The sequence below is a fragment of the Lonchura striata genome, chromosome 12 (assembly GCF_050655825.1).
Source record: "Lonchura striata isolate lonStrDom1 chromosome 12, ASM5065582v1, whole genome shotgun sequence".
Taxonomy (NCBI): Eukaryota; Metazoa; Chordata; class Aves; order Passeriformes; family Estrildidae; genus Lonchura; species Lonchura striata.
This window is the reverse complement of record NC_140714.1, coordinates 8,959,347-8,985,513: the sequence shown is the minus strand read 5'-3', so window position 1 is coordinate 8,985,513 and position 26,167 is coordinate 8,959,347. Positions and strand designations below refer to the sequence as shown.

The 26,167-nt window shown below is 37.3% G+C and overlaps 1 protein-coding gene across 1 annotated transcript in view; it reads left to right on the top strand.

The window, feature by feature from the left end:
• PRKAR2A (protein kinase cAMP-dependent type II regulatory subunit alpha) overlaps positions 1-26,167 on the top strand; it is a 57,484-nt gene that overhangs the window by 18,389 nt on the left and 12,928 nt on the right. The window contains exons 2-5 of the mRNA XM_021531009.4: positions 5,516-5,551; positions 21,562-21,614; positions 23,205-23,288; positions 24,467-24,573. Coding sequence (XP_021386684.1) covers positions 5,516-5,551; positions 21,562-21,614; positions 23,205-23,288; positions 24,467-24,573 — 280 coding nt within the window. The remainder of the gene's footprint in view (positions 1-5,515; positions 5,552-21,561; positions 21,615-23,204; positions 23,289-24,466; positions 24,574-26,167) is intronic.

The following is a 26,167-nucleotide window of genomic DNA, read 5'->3' as shown; positions in this document are numbered from 1 at the left end:
GCTTCAGCTGACACCATCAGGGTCTCTCCTGCCTGTCTAACTGGGTTCTGAGTTTCCATCCTCCTCTGTGGGGGGTGGAGAGGCAGAGGGATAGAAGGAAAAATAAAAGGGTTTCTGTAAAACTCTGATCTGTTTCTGTCTGTTCTGTTTTTCTGAGAGAAGCCTTGAGCAGAGCTCTTGGGTTCCAGAGCTGCCTCTGAAAAAATCTGAGTAGTTTGTAGCCCTACCCATAGTCCCCATTTTATAAAGCAGAGATGTGGAAGGGCTAAGTGAGGATTTGCCACTAATCCAGTAAGGACATCCTGAAGGAAATAATGGATACACAACTATTATATTGGTTAACAGTCAGGGAACTCTGCTGTTCTACTTACCTGTTGAAAAAAATGGTTTAGATTGGTATTTATTGAAGTACAGTTGTGTAGCTGATGATCAAAGTTCTTTCTGCTCTAGCATTATTTTTTAATTGCCAGGAATCCTAAAAAGCTGATACTCAAATTGAGGAGTTTTCTCAGAGTTGTGATGGTTCCTATTTATGTAAGTCCATTAACATCTTGGTGTGTAGAAAAACAGTTTGACAGCTGTAGTCTGGCACTTCCTTATCGTAACTTGATACAACATTCCATAGAGACAGTCACGCCTCAGATTTATACTCCACTCTGCTTCTGGTATTTCAGCTTTAATGGTTTATAGTGTCAACTCATGTGTTGTTTGGATAAACTTAATTGACTTGTTAAATTAGAAAAGTTTACATTCTGTTTCTCTTTTTGTGTCTCTTCACACAGGATGATTTTGTGCCATGATCCAATGGGAAAGTACTCTGTAAATCACTGATTTATGCTACTTGGTTGCAATAAAGCTGGTATTTTGTGCTTATGCTCTTTGAACTCTGAGTAATAAGTTTATGCCACCTACTATGAGCTTTGCTCCATCTTTCATCAGGAAACCTTCAGAAATTGTTGATCAGATTACACAGATCTGTATTAAATATTTGTGTGCACAATAGCTTAACTTAGTATGCTGCTATAAATCATATTCAGAATCAGTGTGATTTTTTTTACTCTAGTTGAAATGAGGAAATGTTCACAGATCATAGTGAAAACCAAAGTGCTTGTGAAGAAATAGAAGTAAGTTATCAAGGTACATCGAGTACACAGCAGTAATACCTCATACTCTGCTGTCATGCCTGGAATGCCAGTCCTTTGTTTGTCCCTGAGTTTTTTTTTTCCTGTGACGCTGAATTGATCTTTTGAGTTTTGTCTTTTTCTTTAAGAATTTATATTAGGATGTGTAATAAGTAGGTAGCAGTAGCTGGGAGAATGATGGTTGTACTTCTGTTTGTTTCAGGCTTGTGAATAGTGTAGAGAAACAACATTCCCTGTTATGGTAGTAGTGTACATCTAAAAAAGTCTGATTTTTTTTCTTTTACCAGTCAGTTTTCAAAGTCACTGACAGAGAAGGGAGCCCACGCACTGTAGGAAAAGTGTGCTTTTAGGTCTGGTTGTAAAGAGTGGTTTTACTGTCACTTATTTGCCTTAAATACTGTAATTGTTGATTTGGTTTGAAAACAGTAAAAAAAGTAATATCTGTGTCCATTTTTCACCTGTGGGGCTGTATTTTATAGCTGCTTATAACCATAGTCAGAACTCTTGTAAGTTAAACATAGTGAGCCACAATCAAGCATTGGATATTTCAAAGTAAATCTCAATGCCAAAGCAAAGTGAATGATATTGGGGAAATTCCTGTTTTGTGATGTATGGAAAAAAAAATATAAAAAATATCCCAGTGTCTGATTTATATCCCTGATTTTTCAAATGAGAAAACCCAATGAAATGGAGCCACTAGCAAGTGGCAGTATAGTTACTACAGCCACTAACTGCATGACACTACTGCTGTTTGATGTAAGGTACATTTTTGAATTTAAGTAATGGAATGTACAGTATTGATCTATTTATGCAATTTATTAAAATATTTTTTATTAAATCAATGTAATGACATACCTTTACTTTGAGGAAGAAAGGTTTTTCATTCTGAAGCAGCCTGTTAAGTGCTCCTATCTAATTCTTACTTCAGTCTGTGCCTCATCACAGTAAGGAGAACTCGTGCATGTTGAACAGACATTCCTGATTTTTCTTGAACAGTGGAGGAGGATCATTGTCCTGAGTCAGTTCTGGCAAAACTGTGGAATGCACAGCTTGATCTGCCTTTCCACTGCCAGAATCACTTGCCTTTTTCTGCCAGGGAGGAAATTGGGCCGTTTTGCTCTCTTCTGGTACAATGGTTTAATTTACCTCAGTTTTTGTTGTGTTTACCCAATTACTGTGTCTTGGTTCCCATGAGCCAAGTAAAAGCAGGAGCTGTGCCAGAGTTATGAGACATTTTGAACTTGAATATTGCTGCACCTGATGTTTTGACATAATTGGGAGTTTACAATGCAATAATCTCACAACAAAATCTTTTAATCTCATTATAGTTTTTGCAATTAACATATAATAACATTCATATCATTACCAGAGACATGGCCCATTGTTCAAACCGAGCTGTGTCCCATGGGTGTGTGGCAGAGGGGAGTTCTAACTGGAGATTAAAAAAAAGAAAGAAAAAAGAATTGTTTCCTCTTTCAAAGGAGCAGTTTGATCTGGTTGCTGTAGATCTCTGAGTGGTACCTGGTCTGTGTCCTGGATTCACTGGATTCTTGTCACAGTGTAGGCAGAGCTGTGCTCTGAGGGCTGCTCTGGTGTAGGGGTTTGCTATTGGTGTGTCCATCACTATTGCTTTAAATTAGGTGCCCTTAACACAGCTATGAGCTAGGCTGTGTTAACAGTAAATGTATTATTTCCTTCTGCCCTATCTGAGTTTTTGGAATCTGTCCACAGACCAATCTAGGTGTATGTGGGACCTTCAAGGAGTTGTTCTTTTAGCAGTGCTCAATGCCAGGCTTTTCCTTCATGGACTTCTAATGGCAAAACACAAGGATGCCATAGGAGTGGCACTATGACTGTGGAATACTGAAAACAGTCATAAGCAAAGAGGAGCTTTTCATTGGTAAGCCAGAAGGAAAAAAAAACCTGCTAATCTTCTCTACTAGGAAATCTCAGGTTTTTATCTCTTTAGCATAAAAAGAGTCATCTGACAACACATAAAAGTGAATTTTATACATGAACTGTCACTAGTGTAAGAGATGCAAACTATCATTTTAATCTTAAAAGCTTTGTGGAGGCAGAATAATAGTACTCTCTTAACTGCCCTTAAAAGGTTATGTGTTTTTCTCATTTTTAACACTGGAAAACTTGATGCAGTTTGATGACACTGAACCCTGCTATGGGATGAAATAATCAAGATTCTAAAAGAAGCCATCATTGTTGGATTTTTTCCTATGTTACCAAAAGTATGCCAGAGTATTCTGTAGTATATTAATTCTTTTCAAAGACATGAAAATGTTACTCTTAAATATGAGCAAGAAATGGGTGTAGAAGTCATAAGGTGGAGAAAAAATTCTACATGTGCAAGATAGAACCTGAAATAATGTATTTACTCACTAACGGTGTTGGTTAAAAGTATCTGAATCTGTACATGAGACTAGTTAAACATTTACTGAAAACTGTTATGACCTTGATGAGGTGCTTGTTCAGCAAACATATCAACTTAGGTTTTGAATTTAGTGTTTTCTTTCTTAATAAATGACTTTGTAGTGGAAACTGAACTAATTTGTTTTGGTCCTCTCATTCTTCAGAACCTTAGAGAACTGGTAGGCATTTGACTGGGTCTCTGGACAAAGGTAGTGAGTTTTCCTATTTCTTCAGGTCAAAATTGGCCAATTTTGAGTAGTTACTCAAATGTGAGAGTGTACTGTTGCAGAGCAAATTACTGTCCAGAGCAGTTTTTTGTCACCACTGGTAGCCACAAGGAAAAATTCATACATTTTGCCCTGTTCTTAGCACTTTCAGACCAGGATGTGGCATGGGTTTGTTTAATAAACCTGCATGGATCTGTATTCCCAGTGCCTGTTTCCCCTTAAGGTGGGGTAAACTTCTCACATCCATGGTGTCTTTTGGCAAGTGAGATAAATACTGCCCTTATTTGCAGGAAGGGTCCCTACAGTCATAAATTGCTGAAAGGTTTGAAGAGAAAGTTACTTGAATTCTCAGGTTTGTTATTCAGTGTTTTTGAACCTCTTCAAGCTTGATGTATGAAACACAGTGTCAGTGTTATTTTTTTAAGGATTATGTCATATTATAGAAGTGTAGATCTTAATTGTAAAATTCATAATAATCTTGCTTTTAATCCTGAGCTTCTTTTGAGGCTGAGCATTGTCTCCCTGTTAATAGATTTAGCTCAAAACTATGGAATTAGCCTGATTATTCCTTTCCCCTCCAACCTCTTCTGATTTCCTTTGTTTTTTAAAAAATACACAATAATAATTTTGATCTCCTTTTTGTGGTATTATTTGCAGTTTTGTGTGGTTGTAAGTGCTCCAAAGAAGCTAAGCTCTTCTGTCTGTGCTAAGTAATCACTGTTCTCTGTATTCTGGTGGTGCTGAGATAGTCAAAAGTTTCTAAGAAATGACAGGATCATTAAGATTTTTGTGGCGGGTGTTTAATAAATCTGGCTTTGTGATGCATGTGCTTTGATGGGGTATAAAGGATCCTCTAATTGTTAAATATTTAAAGAAGGGAGTAGAAAGGTTGCAGGTTGTATCAGGAAAAATGGAACTACCTGTTGAAGGGAAAAAAGTGGAAAAACGTGAAGCAGAGTAAAATGACGTTGGTTGTTGGAGGTGAAGGAGAACAGAGTGCTTTGATTTCGTTCTAGGTGAAACTTGACAGGTAGATTTTTTTTTTTGTTGTTTGTTTTGTGACTGACACAACTCAAAGACGGTACCTTGGTTACTGGGAAAGGGGGAAAGGTGCTGCTTGCTGAAGGTAATGCCAAAATGCGTGTGCACAGTGAACTCAGGCAGTTCATCCCAATCCAAAGTTGAAGTGCTTGTGTAGCTACAGCGTGAGCAAAGGATCAGTGGCTGCTCCATCTCAGCCTTGGTCAGGGCTGGGTGACTGCCTGGGCAGCTCCACAGCCTGTGCTGTGTGGGGACACAGTGCCTTGGCCAAAACATTTTGGCTTTTGATCCACGTTAAGGAGGTACAGCTGACCTAAAGTGCTGCAAGGCTTGGCAATAATACCAAGTAAATGAGGCTGCTAACTGATGATAGGTTAGGATTGGGTAATCTGTGTAGAGGTATATTTTTTTTAGAATTAGGTAAAAAAACACCAACCCAACCCAATATTACTTACCATCCATCTTAGCATGTAATGGCCTTCAGGAATATCAAGTTTAATTTTGAATAAAAATTTACTGGCTGGCAACTAAATGGAAGAAAACTTTATATTGGATCATTTTAAAAAGAGATTTATATGGGGTTTGTGTACTAAAAGTATGTAATGATTATTCAATTAATTCATTATATTTGTAATAATAAATACAAATGTGTAATTTTGATTTATTTTTATTTTTTTCCAGCTCCAGTTGTTAACCGATACAACAGAAGAGTATCAGGTATGGTTTCTTTTTAAGAGTTTAGAGTATCTGAAATAGTTTTGAAATGTGTATCTGTCCCTTGCGTGTGCAACTGATATTTATATTTGTTGAATGATTGGCTGTTTACTTGTTCTAGAGACACAGATTATGCATATTTATTTATTTGTTTTCTATCTCAACCAATATGAAATGCTTCAGTGAGAAACTGTTATTCCCAAAAAATTCCTTTACAAGTTGATTTGGAAGAGTATCACATGAACAAAATGTTGTGTGTTGATGACAAGGTATTGCATTGTTTTTTCATTTGAGGTGAAGTGTGAGTTGCTTTGTATGTGGTACTTTTTTTGTCTTCAAATATTTTATTAACATTTAGCTGGTCTAGAAAGTTGTAATATTGATTTAACAAATAGTTTTATGAAAATGCCAATGTATTCAGTGTTTTCCTTCTAATTTTGAGGTCAGGTGTACTCAGTAATTCATGTGGATAATCTAATGTTCTTGGGTATGTTAGTTATGGTGGGATATTGTTGATAATACATTTATTTATATACCGTGTATATATAAGATAAATACATGTTTATGTGCAAAATGTCCTTATAATCATGAAGTTAATTTGCTTTTCTACTGGTAGCTTGGATATGATTAAAAATATAATTATATATTTGTGCCACTGCAAACAAATAACTGAGTATAATGAGAATTTCATAACTCTTAAAAATTGACAGTTCTGTAGATTTGAGATAACAATTACATGAGAAATCTAGGCAGGATAAAATTGTATCCAAGGATGGTGGAGTTTGATGCTCTGATAGTAAATATTGAGAGTCATATATTGTAGAGTATTTGGAGAGGCCCAAGACACTTTCTCTGCTGATTAAACTAATCAATTTTGGAACCTGCTGATGGAGAAAAATCTTAGAAATGAGGAGTGAATACATCTCAGATTTAAATTTAAATAAAGGTTGAGTTATTCCCAAAGTTAAAAAAATTAAGCCTTAATCAGAAAGTGTTTGTAATCTTTTTGACTTTGCAATACTGAATGCAGTGTTGGTGCTCACACAGCACCAAGCTGCTCTTAGTCAAAAACCAGATTCTCTCATTTAGGGGGTCTAAAGGTTAATGTGAACAACTAAAAGGCAAATGCAAAATTGAATTGCTAACTTGTGCGATTAGATTAAGGAGGACTTTAGTTGCTTAATAATGGTCCTGCTTCAGGAAGAGCTAGAATAATTCACAGTTCATATTAGAATTGTCATGGAGACAAACAGTGATAGAATATGTGTATATTATTACTGTGTGTAAATACTTTTCACAATGAAAAAAGAAATCAGTTTTCTCTCTGTATATACTCCATAGGTCATCATCAGTGTGGGATTTGTTAAAATGCAAAGGCAATGCAGACACCATCCATGTGTACACAGAGATGATGTTTTCCTTCTCTTGGCAGGAAAAGCAGAGAAACTGCTGGTTTGGGGTGGGGGGGTTGTTTGCTGGGGTGGTTTATTCCACTCCATACCTGCTGTTTCTGTCAAGACCTGCATAGGAATGAGACTGGTTACCGTGCTCAGCCCTCTGCCATCTTAGGCAACCACATTTTACAATCCCTTGCATAAAATCAGTGACTGATTTGCTGGGTTTGGTGCTCTGAATTTGGTTTGACTTGTGTTAGATGCGTTAGGTCTGAAGCAAGTTTCCATTCTGTAATTTTTCTAAGATAGGTTTTGTCCTTATAAACCAAAAAAATAACATTAAAACACCAAACCACCGTTGCCTTACAGATTACTCAGCATAGTAACTACATGTTTCTGGATTTAACTGATAAAGTAAAGCAGAACTAACCATGGAGAAGAAAAGCTGGCACATAATTCTTTTTGTAATTGCATTTAGTCTATTCTTTTGTGGTCTTCTCTTCAGAAGAGCTATCTGCTAGTCCATGTTGAACCATGTCAATATAACCAGTATTTCTGTGTTTCCAGTGAAGGGGAGTGAAGAGCAGAGCCCAGTTGCTTGCTGTTACCAGCATTTACATGCACAAAATCATAGATTTACAGAGAATTTAAAAGCCAACATGGGATGTATTTAAGAAAAATTCAAGCAAAAATTGTTCTTTTTAAGTATTTGGCTGCCTAGGGAATTACAGCATTGTCCTCGTTCACTAGGTCAAAAATAAAAGAAAAATATAATTTCAATTAGAGGAGAAGTTGATAGAGTGATTGTCTACATTACATACAGTTTATGATAGGCTAATAAATTGTTCTGTAAACCATTCAACTAGAGATGTGTTCTTGTAGGCTAGCAAGTGTTTATTAAGCTCTCCTACACATAGCAGTTAGAGAATCTCTTTTTAGTTGCTTTATTAATTATTTCATATTAAACTTGGAGTGTTTTCTTCTGTCTGATTCTGATTAGTTGCCTACAGATAACAGTATGAACATGGTTCCCCTGGTGCACTATTGAAAATTCTAGAGATCGATAAATCCATAGAATAAATCTGTTCTAATGATTACTAAATTTTCATTTAGGTGTTTATTTCTGGTTATGAAACATCTAAACTGTTTTGGCAAATAAATGTTGTAAATATTTAGCTGTCATTCTTTAAGACTTACTCAAAATGGACTGTGCAGGAGGGTCATCCTGGAAGAGGGGGATTTATCTTATCATGTTCATGTAATTATTTATAGAAGTGCAGAGTGGTAGTGTTCTCATGAAGTGAAATAGCCTTTTCCACAGAATGCTTGGAGGGAGAAGGAGAAATGAGAGCTTGGTGTTCTAGAAATTAATCTAGTGAATAGCTGGCTTGTGTGTGGCATGTTTGGCCATGTAACGTGTTGAGATCCACGGTGTGCACACAAACAGTTGTTCGGCTCTAATTTGTATCTGAGGTTGTGGCAGAATCCTGTTTGTAAAATCATAAGCTATTTTGGTAGTAGAAACTAAAATTTGAAAAACCAGCTCACTAATTTGAAAACCTCCTAGCTCTAGGGTGCCATGGGCTGTGATGCAATTTCAGGGCTAATCACCCAGCAGAGCAGTTTTGCTGCTGCTCTGAGTTAGCAAAGGCTGAGCCTTCTGCCAGTGTAACCTGTGTTACATGGGCTGCTGCTGACTCCCTTTGCCCAGGCTTGGATGGAATGGCCTGAATCCCTTACAGATTCCTTCCTCCCAAGAGATGGAATGGGTTGGAATTCATACTTGCTTCATTACACTCCTTGATCTTCCTCCAAGCACAGGGGCTCCTGACAAACTTAATTATGTTGGTCACTTCATTTTCTGTAATGCAAGGCTGCAGAGCATGCCAGTATCTCTGTCCTTGGCTACACGGTGCAGGGAGGTGGCAGAAATCACTGATACCTCCTTGCTCAGTTATATCAAAGTTGTTTCAAAACCAGAGGAAGGGAGCATTGATATTTGTCCCACTATAACAACTGGTACATAACAGTGAGGAGAATTTTGCTCCTGGCAGGATATGAATGGAAAGTTAATTGAGTTTTTGGAAGGAAGAGTGTGACGCCCACTAGAGTCTCTCTTGTACATAGTTTCTCCTCTTTTAGTTTTAATATATTTCAGAAAAGTCAAGTTTTTTGATAGATTTCTCTATTGCCATTTCTAGGCACTTTTGATTCATTCTACAGAACACCCACTCTCCAGCAGACTTGCTGATTTCTTCTTGGGATAGGAAAATCTGACGAAATGACACCTGTACCATTCAGGTGTCACAGAAAGTTTTCATATTTTTTCTACAATTATTTCTGTTTATCTGAGTGACCTGGTATAATACATCTCTTTTGAATATGCCCGTACTCCCTCATGAGCCTTCCTTTGCCTCAGTGGAATGAAACTGCAGTTTTCACATTCAGCAGCTGTAAGCAGAATAATTGACCTATATGATCTAGAGAAGCAATATATAATAGTTATTTTGTTAATAGTAACATGTCTGTCAGGATCTGTGCCTGTTTTCATATTAATATAAAAAATAATCAAATAAACAAGACTTGCCTCAGGTGGTCTCTTTGGGGCAGCTTCCAGCAGAGGCTCAGTGCAGTGAGGATCAAATCTCTTCCTGGAGCTGGGTGCTAAACCCTCTCCTAAGATGGGGTTGCTGAATAAAGGTTTGGTGTGTAGAGGTTAATTTTGTTTAAATGGTACTGAATCCTCCTGTGTATAACAAACTTTAGCATTGTGTGGAACCCTGTGAGTTTCCAATTGTCAGTGTCCCCAGCAGATGCTGGGTTCAGAATCAGTACTTTTAATGTTTGTTTGTTTGTTTTTTTGAATAATGTGTAAATCACTATTCTCTGACAGTTTCTGGCTTTTTTTTTCCTCATCACATCAGCTTCCATAAGAAGCCTTGACTATTGGTTCTTCCAACTCACTGATTCTTCTCTTATTTTGATGGTGGTGGGGCCTCTTTACCTTGAGCTCTTCATTAGTCTGGCTCCTGCCAAAGATGAGCAATCATCTCATAATGTGCATATGTTCATAAAGTCTGATATTCCTCTGTGCTTTTGAGTGCAATACAGCATTTTCTTCACACCCTGGCAAGTTGAGATGTCAGGATATGATAATATTACACATAGTAAATTCCTTTTAGTAGCTTCTAGTGTTCTCAAATGACAGCTTTAACAAAAATAATTTTCTAATAAAGCTTTTCTGTTAATTATTGCCACACAGCATGTTAGTATTTGGTAAAAAAGACTGTTTTGGGACCCTGTTAAATTAGGACATCTAAATGGTAGCAATGATGCAAGAGGCAATGCTTCTCTTGGGAGGTTGTTTGGAGTATTTTATCTTGCAGAATACGATCTGCTGCTTCAGTGATAAAAATCTCAGCACTTGAAATCATAAGGGAGGAAGACTGAGTGATCACTGACTTTCTCTGTGCTGTTCTCTTTGCTGTGTATTTATCTGATTATCAAAGGTTGATTTGAAAATCATGATCTGATTTCTTCTCTTTAAGCTTTTTAATTAATTTCTTTATTGATTATTCACCATCTTACAACCCTGATTGAATAATAACTTCTGCTGAAAGATTTTCAGGCAGGTGATAAATGATAAGAGACTTCTGACTTCAAAAATCCACATTTTTACAAAAGGCACAGTTTTCCTGTATCAACAACCTGAGGCTTCTATGGATTTTTGCTAGCCCTAATGATTGCAAAACTGGTATCATAACTAGAGTGAAAAGAATTTGTTTTAAAAAATGTTGATATGAGCAAAAGCCAAGCATGTGGGATGACAGATGAAAGTGGTGATAAATTGTGTGGGTGCTCTCCTGTAAGAAAGTGTCTGAATCATTATTCATTTAACAAAAAAAGCTTGTTTTCTCTGTTTGCAATATTGGGACTTATTTAAAAATTCCTGGCATGTGATTGACATTCAGTGAATAATAAAAAGCTTATTTTTGGAAATTAATAGTCATGACTTCACAATTACTTGGATTTCACAGTGTTGTGAACAATTCTGCAGGATTTTTTAAAATGACATAAAGAGAAATACAGCACTGTGAGCATCTGTAATTAAAATTTAAATCAGTGCAATAACTGGTCAGAAGAAATCTGATCCAGTCTGCTTAATGCACATAAGTGCTACCGTGGAGTAGAATTAATTAACCCTTCATCTTTTTTATTTATTCTTTCTTAATAATAGTTCATGACTAGAGTGTTACATAAGAATTAGAAGTTGTTTGTCCAAAGTCAAATGTTTTAACTGCAATTAGCTCTTATGAGTTGGGAGCATAAGTTTAGCTATGCACATTTTTAAGCAAGTAATGCAGTATGTAATGGATCAGTAATGGATCAGTTTTGCAAAAGTATTCAGGTAGTTAAAGGTGCAAGTGATTAACTTCCATTAATTGTTTTACATTAAAGATCTTTTAAAAGACTACATAAATGTTGGTCTATATCTTTGTATATATAAATACTTTTGAAAACATCAGCCTTCATGTGATGGTTGAAATAAAATTTAGTTCTCCCTTTGACAGGTTGGAATTTAACTTTTCTCTTTTGTGTGATAGAGAATTGGTGATTTGTTTTTTCTTTTTGGTTTGAACTCAGGATGGTTTTTAACATGAGAATTAAAGCCCAAATGAAAATATTCCAGCATGGTTTGTTGGTCAGACACACAAATCTCAACATGCCTGTCACAATACAGGTTAAAAGAGGCAGTTTTATACTTGGTGCAAAACCTGGTGCTGTGATGTATCTTTAGAGTGACTGAGCTCAGAGTCAGGTGTGATCTGTATTTTTTTTATGAATATATAAAGCTGCATTTCATAACTATTTTAATATAAAGTTTTAGACAGAGTCAGAGATGTTGTTATGCTCCTGTATTGATTAATACACTCAAACAAGTTTAGGTTTCTGTAACTTCAGCTTAAATGTGAAATAGGTCAAATAGTCCATCCATGGAGAACATAAAAGTTTAAATTGGTAGTTTTTAACACCAGAACACCTTGCTGAGTCTGTGTGTAGCCCAAAATAACAGAAAACTTTATAGGAACACTAAAAAACTCACAATAAGGAATATAATGGCAATATGAAAGCTTGCTTCAGGAAATACTAAAGCTATCTCAGGAGCTGCTGTGAGCACCCATTTGTAGAGAGACTTGAGTCAGGGCTTGACTTTGGGAGGTGGCTTGTATGTGGGTACTTGGCTGCCTGCAGCACTTAACCTGATTTGGTGTGTTTTTCCCATGTCTCCAAAATTTGGGAGAGAAAAGACCCTAATTTTCTTAAGCTTCCTGATCTTCTCTAATGGAAAAAACACAAAACTGGTCAGAAATAAGGCACACAAGTTCCAACTGATGAAGTTCCATCTAATATTAGTCTTTTGCTGGGCCACTTCAAGTGTGTATTTCCTGCTAAGACAATCCATTTATTCAGTGAGATGCTGAAGTCCAGAGTTGGCTGATCCTGGAAATGAATGAGTGAAGGAGTCACACCTTTGCCGTGGCTGGTGCTCATCAGAGCATTGGAATTCCTCAGTAGCCACACAGGAATGGGGGAGCTGCCAGGCTTGTCTTCAAGGGGTCCAACAGTAACTTCCCACATTTCCTGCTTTTCCAGTGTGCCAGGAAAGGAAGCAGCAGTTTCCAAGCACAGGGACTTGGGGGCTTCCTCGTTATACCTCTGCACACATTCCTTTTGTGTCAAGCCATACTGATTTTTTATTGTTCCTTGTTGCTACAGGTAAATAGGTGTTAGTTATTCTATTCAGGGTAATGTGGTTTTTAATGTATTTGGACATTCTCTAGAAGTCTTTGAAAATTGTATCATTGATTTCAGAAGCGCCTTTTAACTCTTTGGCATGCTTTGGTTCTCTGTCATGAGAGATCCCAGAAAGATGTAGGTCATCTTCATTGCTAAATGAAATTTTAAGGCAAAAAGTGCTTTACTGCACTTTTCTCACGATGATTTTAAAATATTATTTGCCTTATTGCAGATTTAGCAGTTCATATAGCAGACTTGCACATATAAAACCAAAAAATGCTTGATCTGTAAACTGAAGGAAAATTTCTTATCTCTGTATTAGAAAACCACTTTTCCTGTTTTATTCCTCAGCTACATTTTCTCTTCTATCTACAGTTTGCAGCTGAAAGCCTGTAAGCTACATGCCTTTTTTGGGGGGGAAAGTATATATTTGAGCCACTTCTTGGAACTTATGATGTTCTGATGTAAACTGAATGGAAAGTGAACATTCTCTGTGCTGTTTTTAACTCAGAGAAAGTATCACTGTTTCAGGCACATAAGCATTATTGGTGCTGAATTTCTGGTTCTATCTGCCTTGCTTATGTAACACATTTGGATATGTGTTAAGTTTATGTGATGGGCTAAACAGAATCATTAAAGCAGAAGGCTTTCTTCTACAATTGTGAATCTGTGTGCTCTGAAATAGTAGTAGCATCATGTTTTCCAGGAGACCTTTTTTATGGATGACTATCTCATCAGTAAGGCTCTCTTAGAAGGCTTGAACAAGGTCAGCAGCATGTTTATCCATTTCAGTCTTCTGATTTCTTGACTTGCAAGAATAAAGTTTGCTCCATTTGAATTTCCCAGGCTTCTCCACATGGAATAATGTGTAACTCCAAAATACCCTGCTTCCATTTTAATCTTCTATTTAAATATAGTAAAGGGAATTGGAAACAGAAGTAGCATTTTGTAAATTACTGTTTTAAGATTGAAAGGGCAGTATTTTGCTTTTGGTAGTTACTATCAGTGTCAGAGCTGTTTACTCCAATGATCAGCCACATGGAAATCTTTCTTATTTTTGTTAGTCCTCTACCATGATGGAAGTATTTTTCTGTTTTAATTTTCATGCAGACTTACCTCTTACTGCAAGTCCCAGAGCACACCAGTGTCTGATGGGATGCTGGGCTCTCTTCTTGTGAGTTGAGACATGGAAGCCCAAAGTGCAGGAGTCCCAGGTGTGGCTTAGTTAGCAAGGCTTAGATTTCTGTGAAATCAGGCAATATTGTCCATTGGCTCCTCCAGCTATACAGGAGAAAAATGCAGAGTGTTTATTTTATCACCACAGTGCTTTCATCATAAGTCCTCTGGAAACTGTAAGTTTTCAATTATCAGAAATTATAGTCTAGGAATTAGAGCCTTATGAGTTTGTCATTATTCTCCTGGAGCATGTGGCTTCAGTGAGGTGAGAGAGTGTAACCCTCCAGTGTGTGAGCATGCACAGTGGAAGGATGAGCTAATACATAAGGGCATTAAGTAAAAGTTGTGCTTTGGTATAATTAAATAGGCAACTATATGAAGCAAATACAACAATAAACAGCTGTTGGTTTAGTTGAAAAAAAAAAAAAAGAGGCAAATGTCATGTTCATTTGGTTATGCCAGAGAGGTAGGAGAAGTGCTTAGGAGAATTCTGTCTCTAGTCCTACATTGGCACAAGTTTTTCATTTTAATTGCTCCTGAGTAGGAGGAGGATTTAAATAAAGATATACAAGCTGAGGATTGTCTTATGAAGTTTTGTTGCAGTTCAGTAAGACCCCCAGCAAGTTGCCTCTTAGTATGATAGGGAATGTATTTTCCTGACAGATCCCTGGAGCAGATTCCTGGGTGTTGTGAAGCCTTTGGTCTGTGGTTTGTCTGCTGCTCTGTCCCTGAGTCACTTGACCTGGGTCCAGGCCAGATCCTGTGGCTGCAGAAGGAGTTAAGCAAAACAAAACAAAAAGCCAACCCTGAACAAAGCCTACCTAGGAATAATAATTAAGTAGGAACACATTGTATCTTGTTAAAAGTGCTTTATGCTTGTCTTTAAAATCTAGTTGAAGCAGTATTGTCTGCTTTTAATGCTTTCATTATGTGTGTGTAAAGATACAAATCTAAAAGAGACTGTGATTATTTACTTTCCATTTATTATTCTAGTTCTTTCATCATCAAAGTTCTCGTTTGCCCCTAGGGAAATGTAATTTTAAATACTTTGCCAAATCTTGCTGTAGTAGAAGAAGAAAAAATATTTTAATGGCTATTCTGCTGTAAGGCATTGTCTCAGTTGTTTTACTGTATATATGATGATAAAACCTTTTAAAGAAACACTTAAATCAGATCTTTATTAATCTGTATGAATGTAATAAATTATGTGAAAACTGCATTATTCAGAATACATAAAGATAATGCACTTATGGAAATAATTGTCAACCAGTTGTCATAATTCTAAAGGGCTTATTATGTTGCCTGTACTTATGCATCTTGGGAGAAAAGGTGTCTGTGCATGTAAAGTTGGATTTCCTGCGAAGAAAAAGACACCATTATCATAAAAGGTGGCATTTATAATTGATTGTGCAGTCTGTTCTGAACTTGTTACTGAAAAGCAGTAGGCAGTAGGAGTGTGTGACAATGTCACAAGCCATTGTCGCCGGAAGTGTTGCATTTCTCTTTTGATGGAAAGAGAACAAGCTGGAGAAGTCTGATTTAGATAATGCTATTGGAAAGTACATAATCATGGTGAGGAGAAGGTTATCAAAGATTTCTAAAAGCAAGGTTAGCAAGCACTGTAACATATCATGCACTTCTCTTGGTAAAAGTGTTTATCCAACTGTGGACTAGAGTGGGGTCTCTCCAAGCTCTGCCTTGGACCTTTTGGTGCTCTGTTAAAGTAATGGGCCTTGAGGAGCATAGGTAATGTCCACATCAGAGCTGGGCTTTTTCAGGTGGACTCTGGGCTGTGAGCAAGGCTTTGGGTAGAGCCAGGTGAACACTTCAACCTGTTGTGCAAGAGTGGCTTTCTGCAGAGCTAGGTGGAAGAGTGTAGGATTTTAGGGGCTTACAGGCTCCATCTGTGTCTCAGAGGCTGCTTTGCCTGCCAGAGTGATCTGTGCAGCTTTGCAGCCTGAGCAGGCTTTGGGACCAAGTGTGGAGTGTGCCTGAACCTGTAATCCTGACTGGACAGAGCTGGTTTGGCACAGCTGTGCTGAGTCTGAGTGCCTTTGTAGTTAATCTGTAACACAGAAGAGCTCTGCCTGTGAAGAACCGACTTGATTTAGTTTGCTTTTAACTGTAAATGACATTTGAAGGTGTTTCAAGAACCGAAAATCCATTCTTTTCCTTTCTCCCTGAAATGAATAATTTCTAAATATTTCTCCACTGAAAAATATCTGACACTTGATTTGACATATATGGTCATGCAAAAATGATTGCATGTTTGAATATTTTGCTTTGGTATTTGACAAAGGTTTGGTGGGGTGTTTTTTGCTCAAGGCCTGGTTAATTGTAAATCATGTGTCAGTTATGCCTCTATGACAATTAAGAATGAAGTCAGGAGGTAGTATTCTTGTGGGCTGTCCTGCATCTGGAGATTGCCATGTGGCACATAAATTGAAAGACCAGTCTTTTGAGACCCAAGATCTGAGCTTTGGGCTGATGCAATAACGTTAGTTTTAACAAAAAAATTACCCTTGATTTCAGTAAGTTCTCACTAGTGAATTGAAGGCTGAAGTGGCTGATTTTCCTGAACATATTAACTGTTCTTTGGGTTTCAGTGTTGCTTTTCTTTCCAACTGTCATAAATGTGAAAATGGTTCAGGTGGTGCAAATGGTTGCAGGTTCTGTTTCCCACTTGCTGGATCGAGGTACGAATCTGTCATCTGCTTTGACATGGTGAGATCTTTCACTTGAGAAACAAAGTGCAATTTCTGAACCAAAAAGTTCTGAGCTAACCAGCAACAGAAGTGAGAGGAAACTTGAAGTTGTTTTCCAAGTGTGGAAAATCACATTTAGCTGTGCCAGCAAAGACCTGTGTGTAAGTGCTGTTCAAGCTTCCTAATTCATCTGACTGCATCGTTTTGAAGTGCAGCTCAGCTGTCAGAGGGAATGACAAGCCACTGGAAGTGGTCATCTTCCAGCTGGCATAGAGCTCCCAGAAGAAGCTAGGCATCTGTCCCTTGAGAGACAGACTTAAAAAATGCTTGAAGCTTTGACAAACTCAAATGCAAAGAGCACTGCCTTAAGCATAGTTTAAAATTACTCCTCTGAATAAGTAACTGGAAAAGTGTACTGCTCTGAGTGGATTTTTATTAATGGGTCTGATAGGATCAATTGGAGGTGCTGCATCCTCATAAGTAAGGAAGAGTGAATAGGATTTCACTCTGCAGTGCAGAAGGTGGGATCCAAAATTGAAAAGAGAGTATGACAGGGCATCTATTTGCTACTTGTTTCAGTAGCAACAGAAATATTAATAATGCATTCACCTTACATAAAACGTAGAACTTAAATTTCCTTCTGTTGTGTGTGTTTGAAGATGTTCAAGCATCAGCCTCTTGGCTGTTATTTTGAAAAAAACAGTGATCTCTCAGGGTCAGGGATGGTGTGCATTTCTCTTGGAGGCTGTATTAATTTGCCAGAGCTAAATGCTCAACTGTTATTTGCATACAGATTTCTATGGAGTGCAAGGACTTTGATCTTGACAAAACACATATTTTGCAGAACAGTATTATCTTGAGTGATTAGAACTTACATAAACAAAGGTGGTGTTTGTACTGGCAAACTTGTCTTGCTGCTTCTCTCCCCACCCCTTGCTTTCCCCTCACCCATCCACTGCTTATGTCATTGCTGCAGCTACAAAGATCTCTTGCTTTCAGATGCTGTCACCTGCATAACAAAGCAGTGATGGAGCTGTATCATTTCTGAGCCTTCAGAAGTGTTAACAGATGTTCTTGAAAGCCAAAGAAGGTGCAGCATGAGAGCTGCAGAAGCTAAGAGAGACTAAATGTAGATGGTAGGATAAAAGCCTGAATTTCTTTTTATCTCATAGCTTCATAAAATTTTTTATGTTCCAAAGCTATTTGAACTATGTATGGGTGGATTTGGAAGGAAGCTTGGTCTGCATGGTGTGAGCTGGTAGAGCTGTAGATGTGTCACACTGCTGTGTGACTTCCACTGGTGGATTCTTGCTTAGTACTTGCTCAAGGGCAGAGTTGTGCTGAAAATCTCAACTAGGCAAGGTGTGATTTCAGAAGTCACTTCAAATTACATGAAGATACTGGTGAGCTTTAGGTTGCACATTAACAAAACATCTTCCCCCTTGGGTGGTGGAGCAGGTTAACAGAGAGATGTGTCATCTTTGCCCCAGGAGGTTTCCAGGTCAGCCCCAAAGTAGCCCACAATTCCAAATAGCTCCTTTTGGAGGGGCAGGTGGGACTGGATAGCCTTCAGAGAGAGATCCCTTCCAACTCCCATTTCAATGAGTCTGAAAAACAACACTTTTCAGGAGAACCTTGTAAGAATAAGCTTGCATCAGAGTATCTGTTTTGTTTGGACACTTAAATAGTTAATATGTGAATTCAGTCACGTGTCCAATAATGGGTCAAGGGTGTTTTCACTCTGTCACAATGAAAGATGAGATGTTTTTTTCATTAGGACTGGCTGTACTGTAACACACAAATGAATAACCTTCATGAGTCCTGAAATTCCCTGGATTTCTGACAGGGGTTGGCAGAGTTTAGGGTAGTTATGGGTGTTCTGTACAGCCAGAAGAACAGCAAAGCAGCACAGATAACATGAAACTTGCTGAAGGTAAGACTGACACACAAGTCATATATTCAACAGTACAGACATCCCCAAGTGATTTACCTATTAACAGCAGTGGAAAGAAAAATACTGCACCATAAAACATGGGATGGGTTTGATGTAATGCTGCTTTTTCTTAGTCACACTTTAAAGTATTTGGAAAATACTGTTGGTTGTTATGAGTAGGCTGAAAAGGTTTCTGGCTTTCCAGTGTATCACAATGTTAATTAAGCTTGAGAATTTTGTGTCTCTCCACTTTTTTAAGCATACCACAACAGATATGTTACATTAAGTGTTACAGCTCTGCCTGCAAGTAAATAGTGTCCTATCAATCAGAGCTGTCCAAAGTTGAAGTCAAAATGTCTGGCCTACTCTTCTCCATGGAACAAGAAATCTGAGCAGGAGGTTGAAGAATGGAAAGTATAATGGGAAGGTATTCTATGTGACAGCATGGGAAGAAGTGGTATTTTGCCATGATTTTATTGAATTTCTGTGGTGCTCATTCATGGGCATTACAGAAGTGATTTCCATATGTAAGGGAAGGGCACTAAGTCCTAGTCTGTATCCTTGGTGGGTTTTGGGAGCTGTTTTCACCCTTACTGGGTAAGATGAAGTAGGGGAAACCTACATCTACAAACTTTTACCAAAGCCATTTCAAACTGAAGTCATAGACGACTGTGTTGCTTTGATGTGTGTTTTAAGATAAGGTTTTACTCTAATGCTCTAGTTTTAGCTGTGGTAATAAAACTCATTTTCCCAAGGAACTCCTGAAGAAAATTTCCTGAATTTTGAAGCATTTTTAGCAATAGCTTCCTTGCAGCTGAGGTGGGAACAAAATCAAATTTGCAGCTTAATATTAAAATTTGAATGATAGAATGGTCTAGTGGTACAGTGATCTCTGAATTCATAGATATGTGACCATTTACAGTACGTAATATTGTGCTTAACAGAGAATTGAACTCCAGTTTAGAGTCATAGGATACACTGGTTGTAAAAAATGAACAGAGTTAATTATCTCCAGTTTCACCATATTGTTGAAACCATGGAGCCTTTCTTCTTAGTATCTGTTCCTTATTTGAAAATCCAAAGCTTTCACAATAGACTTTGATCTTTACTGTAAAATTGAAGGAGGAGGAAAGCTTTCACACCAAAATGCTAATAATGTTCTCTTTGTTAGTGCCTTTGTATTGCATATTAAGTGGATCAGCCTATCAGTCCAAGTTCTGTAGCTTTGCAGGCATCCACCTTCCCATAAACCAGTCATCTGTGGACTCTGGTGTGGACTATACATTTTTCAGCTGGGGAAGAAAGCTGTTTATCCTTTGTCAAGTATCTGCCCTAAGTGTGGGTGGCTCTGTTAAACTAAAAGCATGTGTGTGGTAGGTGCACTGTCAATACACTGTTTCTGTATTGTTAAATGAGTTTCTTGTATGAGCAATCCTTACCCTCTAAATGCCTGGTGCTGAATGATTATATGATTGCATTTTTACATTGCGGCTTGGTAAGTGGAATGCTTGTTGTACTTGAGTCTCCTCGTTCTCTCCAGGAAAAAAAGGACTTACAATCCAATTTCCTAGGAAAGACTTGTATCTTTTAGGTAGGGAGAAAAAAATACTAAATAAAAAAACACAAGACACACAAAACCAACAAATCTTTCCTAGTAAATTATGCTAGAATTTTGCATTTTTATTGTCCTGTTGAGTGCACGATGACAGGGTCAATAGAGATGTGTGCATTTTCAAATTATTTACAAGTTGCTGAATTCTAGACATTCTGGATTTTTATTTATACTTTCTCACTCCATTCAGCAGTTAGATGTCATTGCAGTGAGCTTCTGGGCATTCTGCCAAGTCTTCACTATTGTCAGGATGCTGGATAAAGTACAAAGGAAAATGCTTGTCTATGTTTCCTTGTAAAATTTTATAAGTAATGTATAACATCAGAAGTGAAAGCACCCTTATTAAAGTAAGAGCACAGCTAGATGAAAACAGGACTGACTCTCACTTTCCTTGACTGTCAGTACAGGTGCTTAGAACGTGCAGATCACTTCGACATGCAAGAACAGTAAATATCCATGAATTAATAAGAAAACCTGAGCTAGAGCTGTAGGCTTTTGGTGACCAAAATGTCTGTGTTCAGTATTGTAAGACTGTGTAATAGTGTAAATGCTAAGATAAGAGAAGATAAACCTTTTCTGAAGAATTAAAATTGAACAAAAAGGATTTGAAATTTCAGCAGCTCTGCATTATTGCCTCTCAGTTGATCCTGTAGGTATAATGACATGTTTGGCAGAGCCATGTCCCAGTGCACTATAGTGTGTAGTTTTCCACAACTGTTCTCATCCTTTTAAAAATCACTCTGTAAATTTTAGAGTTGTTTTTGTATCATTAGTTGACATTAATTTGGTTAAAATGTAGTAAGGCAGAGGGACATGTGGGGCATGGGACTAAATACTATTTTTTCCTAGACTGTACTGTGGTGAAGCTGATTGTTAAGGTCCCAGGTTAATTTCTGTGAAAACATAATTTTTCTGTATCAAAAAAACTTCAAAATACAGATACTCACTTGCAAATCAGAGTTGAGGTGGAGCAAGTGCCTCATCCTTCCTTGTGCTCCTCTTTATCAGTGTTTTGTTCTTTACATTGCACTGCAAAGAACAAAGCAGTGGAGCACCTCTGCATTTTAGAGAAGATGCTGGTGAATGAATCTGAATGGAGATTGTTATGCTTGATACCAATTGAAAGGAAATCTGTGTCCATGCTCGAGTACTTGCTAAGCAAGATTGTTTAGTAAGTCAGACTTTTTACATGAGAGTCTGAGAACAGCCATGCTGTGCCTGCTCAGAGATCAGACAGGATTTGAGCCTCTGACATTATAATGACAAAATTAAAAGTGATTTTGTTTTTATTTTCTATTTTTAGGAAAATAGAAGAAATGTATTTAAACTGATTTGTTTGCTGTTCTCATGTAATTACTTCTTTTTACTTATTTCCTCTCTCTTTTTCTTCCAAGTTTGTGCTGAAGCTTTCAATCCAGATGAAGAGGAAGAAGATACAGAACAAAGGGTAAGGGTGAGGGAATCACTCCATCCATGGGCTCTCTACAGAATCACAGGCAGATGTACACTGCCTTTTCTTACCACTTGTGCTTTTTGTGCTGAGCGTGGTGTGGTGACACTGACAAAGTGACATTGCTTCGAAATTGAGAGCCACTTTGTCTCATGGGCTTTTTTAGTCACTACAGCTTTAATTCAATTTTACTTCAAAGGACTCAAGAGCTGTGCTTAAGTCTAAGATCTTTAAAATTTTTGCTATTTTCCTTTCTTAATTCTCTTAAAGGCTTGTTGAGGCAATTCCTAGATCATTGATGCTGTTAAGAAGAATTAGTTGAGCTTTACCACAGCTATTTCTTCTTGGGTGCTTAAAATTCCTCACATGCTTTTTACTGTCTTGTCAGAACAGTTCTGCCCGGGTAGGAGTAATGCTTGGAAATATTTTAAGTCTGTGGACACCTGTGTTTTCTCTTGTTCTTGAAAGCTGGGAATTTCTAGGAATTGCAAATCCAGATACGGTAATTGTATTTCTTTAGAGGTGGTTCTTTGTGTGAGCAAATCTTGTAGCCTGGATGATGAGAATCAGTGTTTTCTCCCTGTATTTCTGGTGTTCTTTTCCAGATTCCATTACAAGGATGCTTACAATTCTGCAAAAAAAAATTTAAGTCTAATATAATTTCTCTTAAAAAAGAAGAGATACTTCATAAATATACTTTGTAAATAATTTTTAGATGTTATAAAAAGAAAAAATGACTGTGTGTCAGGTTATCCAGGTGTTTGTAAACTTGGACACATTTATTCCATCAAAAGTCTTAGTTTTCTTGACTGATGATTCCATATTCTGTTTTCTTTTAAAACAAGGATCTGAGACCTGTTTAACTTTGGAAAAGAAATTTTTATAAATGCCTACTGATATAACTGGTTTTTGGAATCCTTGTTATTCCAGAAATAAGAAATGTTAATGTGGTGCATGTCAGGTAATTAATTTTTAAATATATTTTCATAGCCCCTAACAAGCACATATATAAACATTTTCATGATATGGTGAGAATTGGTTCCTTTAACCTGATGTTTATAAGTGGAAGGAAGTAACAAAATATCTCAAACAACAAAGCTTTTATTTAAGTAATTTTGTTAGAAAAAACGACTCTTATTCAATAACTTCTTACTGGATGGGCTGAGATTCATGTATCATATAAAATACAGACTGCCTGTGTGCCAACAGTAGTTATACTGGGACTAATAGAGCCATGTAAGAGTTCAGGAAGAAAACTGATCACTTCTTCCCCTGTTTGATATGTTCAAGCTGTGACTGTGGCTATGGCTGTGTTAGAAGGGAATGGAATGGAAAAGGCTTCCTCTTCTTTCTTGTCTTTTTCACTGTTATTTTTCATATGTTAATTGTCAGCATAGTATTTTTCTTGTGTGTCTTTCATTTTGTCTTCCATTATATGTTTATATAAATACTGTTTATGCAAAAAAAAAAGGACTGCATACTTTTGACACTTAAATTGTGCTCTGCTTTTTCATGCTGAAGTGAAGGTTTAGTCTGTAATCATATTTCTTTGTTGTCATGACTGTTCTGTTCTACTTTGTTTTAAAGGTAGTTCATCCGAAAACTGATGAACAGCGATGCAGACTGCAGGAAGCATGTAAAGATATCCTGCTCTTCAAAAACCTAGATCAGGTAATAGCATTTTAAGAAAATCTTAAATAGAGTTAATTTTTGTTATGTACAGTTAATATTATTGAGAAGTCCAGACACAGCTTTTCAAGACAAGAAAATAGGATTCTGTTTACAAGATAAGGAATATTTTCAGTGTAGTAGTGCCAAGAGATGCTGCAATGATAATTCCCAACTTCAGGAGTGCAGTAAATATTTCAAGTGTATCAGCAGCATGAAGACTGGCTTGTGTGTTGATGCAGTATATTTTTAGAAACTCAGCTGTGATCTACATCTTCAACTTTGAACATCTGGTCATTGACAATGCAATGAAAGTATTTTGTTAATGGGCTTGGGAATAGCCAAGATGGTAAAACAGGTCAGCATCAAGGCAAGGCATTTATATGGTGTCATCTTTCTTGGCTTTCACAGTTTCCCTGGCTGTACTGCTTGCAAAAAAAAGGAAGTTTAGTTATGGCTCAACAGGGAAATCCAGCTGGAGCCTGCTGTGCAAACCAGCATTATCCCATTTTCTGTGTGGGCTTCACATCTGTACCTGTCCTGTCTCATTTGGGCTAGAATTGCAGCTGCTCTAAGACAACAGACTATCCAGGGAAATAAGTCTATGCAGAGTCTTGTTCCATATAGTCCTGATCATGAGTGGGACTCTTAGATGATGACAGATAATTTACTAATACAGATAATTTATTAATAGATCACGGTGCCATTTCTAGACATACATACAATGAAATGCATGTACTGTTGATATGAATTGATGTGTGTCCATTGCAGTGTAGCTATGTTAGATTATACCAAAGGTGTGTGTGTGCTTTGGCACTGAAAGGATATGTGAAAATTCAGCCATTTGGACATAAATTTGAAATAATGGCTCTTCTGTGCTAGAAGTCTGGTTGTCTGCATTATTGAACTTATATTAATAAGCTAGAAAGGAGTGAGCTGCTAGTAGAAATCAACATTTAATATCAGTATTACTTCTGTTTTTGTACAGTAAAGTACAAAAGTGTGGTGCATGTTCCAGTTCACTATCCAGACCAATTGAAATGAGCTCACCCTTGTCCAGCAGTGTTGGACTTTATGTTGACCTCCTGTCAAACTTTAAGTATTTTCTATAAATCCATTTCCCACACTAAGGTGTGTTTTCTGATAGTTGGTTTTCCTCCCTGCTCCTGCTTGTTTTCTAGGAGCAGCTGTCTCAGGTCCTTGATGCCATGTTTGAGAGGAAGGTGAAGCCTCAGGAACATGTGATTGACCAAGGTGATGATGGAGATAACTTCTATGTCGTTGAGCGGTAAGCAGCTGTGCCTGTGAAGTGTAGAGGATGTTTCTTTTCAGCTTCTTAGAAATGGCAGGGAATGTTTAATACAGGACAGTTTCTAAAGGAAAAGAATTTGTTCAGTTTAGTTTTTGTGCCTATCAGCATAAACACAGCTTAAAACCAGCCATATAACATGTTGTCTCTAGACAAGGTTATATTTTTTTTTTCTGAAGGAGGGGGAAAAGCAGCAAAAATAGGTCTGTGGTAAGGGGAAGGGATAGGACATTATTTTCAGGAAGGAGAAAATAGGAAATAAAACCCATAGTAGTAGCTACCGTGGAAAAACCTGGACTTCCATCAGTTAATTCTGATGACTGACTTCTGAGAGAGTTGGGATTGCTCTGCCTCTGTTGGTTGTGATTTGTATTTGCAGAGTGTAAGGTTCCATTTTGGAATTTCTTCCATTAAGCAAAGTCACATCATCATTTTGGGGATCACATATATTTGTAACAGGCATATAATACATACATGTGTGCATGGACATTTTAAGTATCTTTTACCCTTTTGGAAAAAAATCTGGCTAATGTTACTTTGAATAACCATATCCAAAGAGTAATTAAGAACATGGATTTATTTCCTTTTGCAAAACTGTAATATTAAACAGAATATTATTGAGTGATTTGTGAAATGTGATCTTAAACTGCTTTTTTTGGTGCACTGTTATCTTGTTTATCACTGAAATAATGGCACCATTCATATTGTATGAAATGCTTTCAAAGCAGTTCTTCAAGGCAGGTTGTTGCTTTTTGAATTGCAGAAGACTTTCTAGCTTAGAAATTGTTTGTTTGAAATGCTTCTTGTTCATTTTAAGGACATTCCTCTTTCTGATTAGTGAAATTACAAAACATAAGGCTGCATCAAATATATTCTGATCATATATTTCTGTGCCCCTGTCCTCTGCCATACCAACCCCTTAGCCTAAACCAGTGCCCCATTTCTGCACTCTGTTGTCTTCCTCAGCTGCTCTCCCTCCATCCAATCCCCTGTCTTTGGCTAGGCAGGCTAAGTTCCTTCTCTTGCCACATTCACCAGAGATCAGGCTGTTAAAGATAAGAGTAAGGTACTGCAGATCAGAACTTGTGGGAGCCAGAGCCACCAGCTCTTCGAAGATGAGATCAGAGCAGTGGTTCCTAATTTTGAGGAAACTTAAACTTGGTTTGGAAGCCTCTCAAAAATGTTAGATACCATCAGCCTATCTTGATTTGTTTCTGTGCAAGGCTCTTACCCTGTTGGTTATTAAAAACTCTCTGCTGTGAGTTTTAACCTAAAATGAAGAAGTGAAATGGAACCTTAACTTAGATACTTGGGTAAATGCTTTTATGGTCTCTGTTCTACTGATGCAATGTTAATCCACAACAGGTTTTTTCTGTCAATAGATAATTGTATTGGAAGTTTTCAGGCTTTTAGGTTTTTGTTTTGTTTTATTCTCAAGTTAAAAGTATGTGACAGGTTGTACAGTGAAGGAGATTAATCTTGGTGTTGTGTGGTGACACCATAGCAGCCTTTGCTGTGAACAGTAACTCGGCTGCAGCTCTTTTGCTGGTTATTTGGTTATTAGGAAAACTTC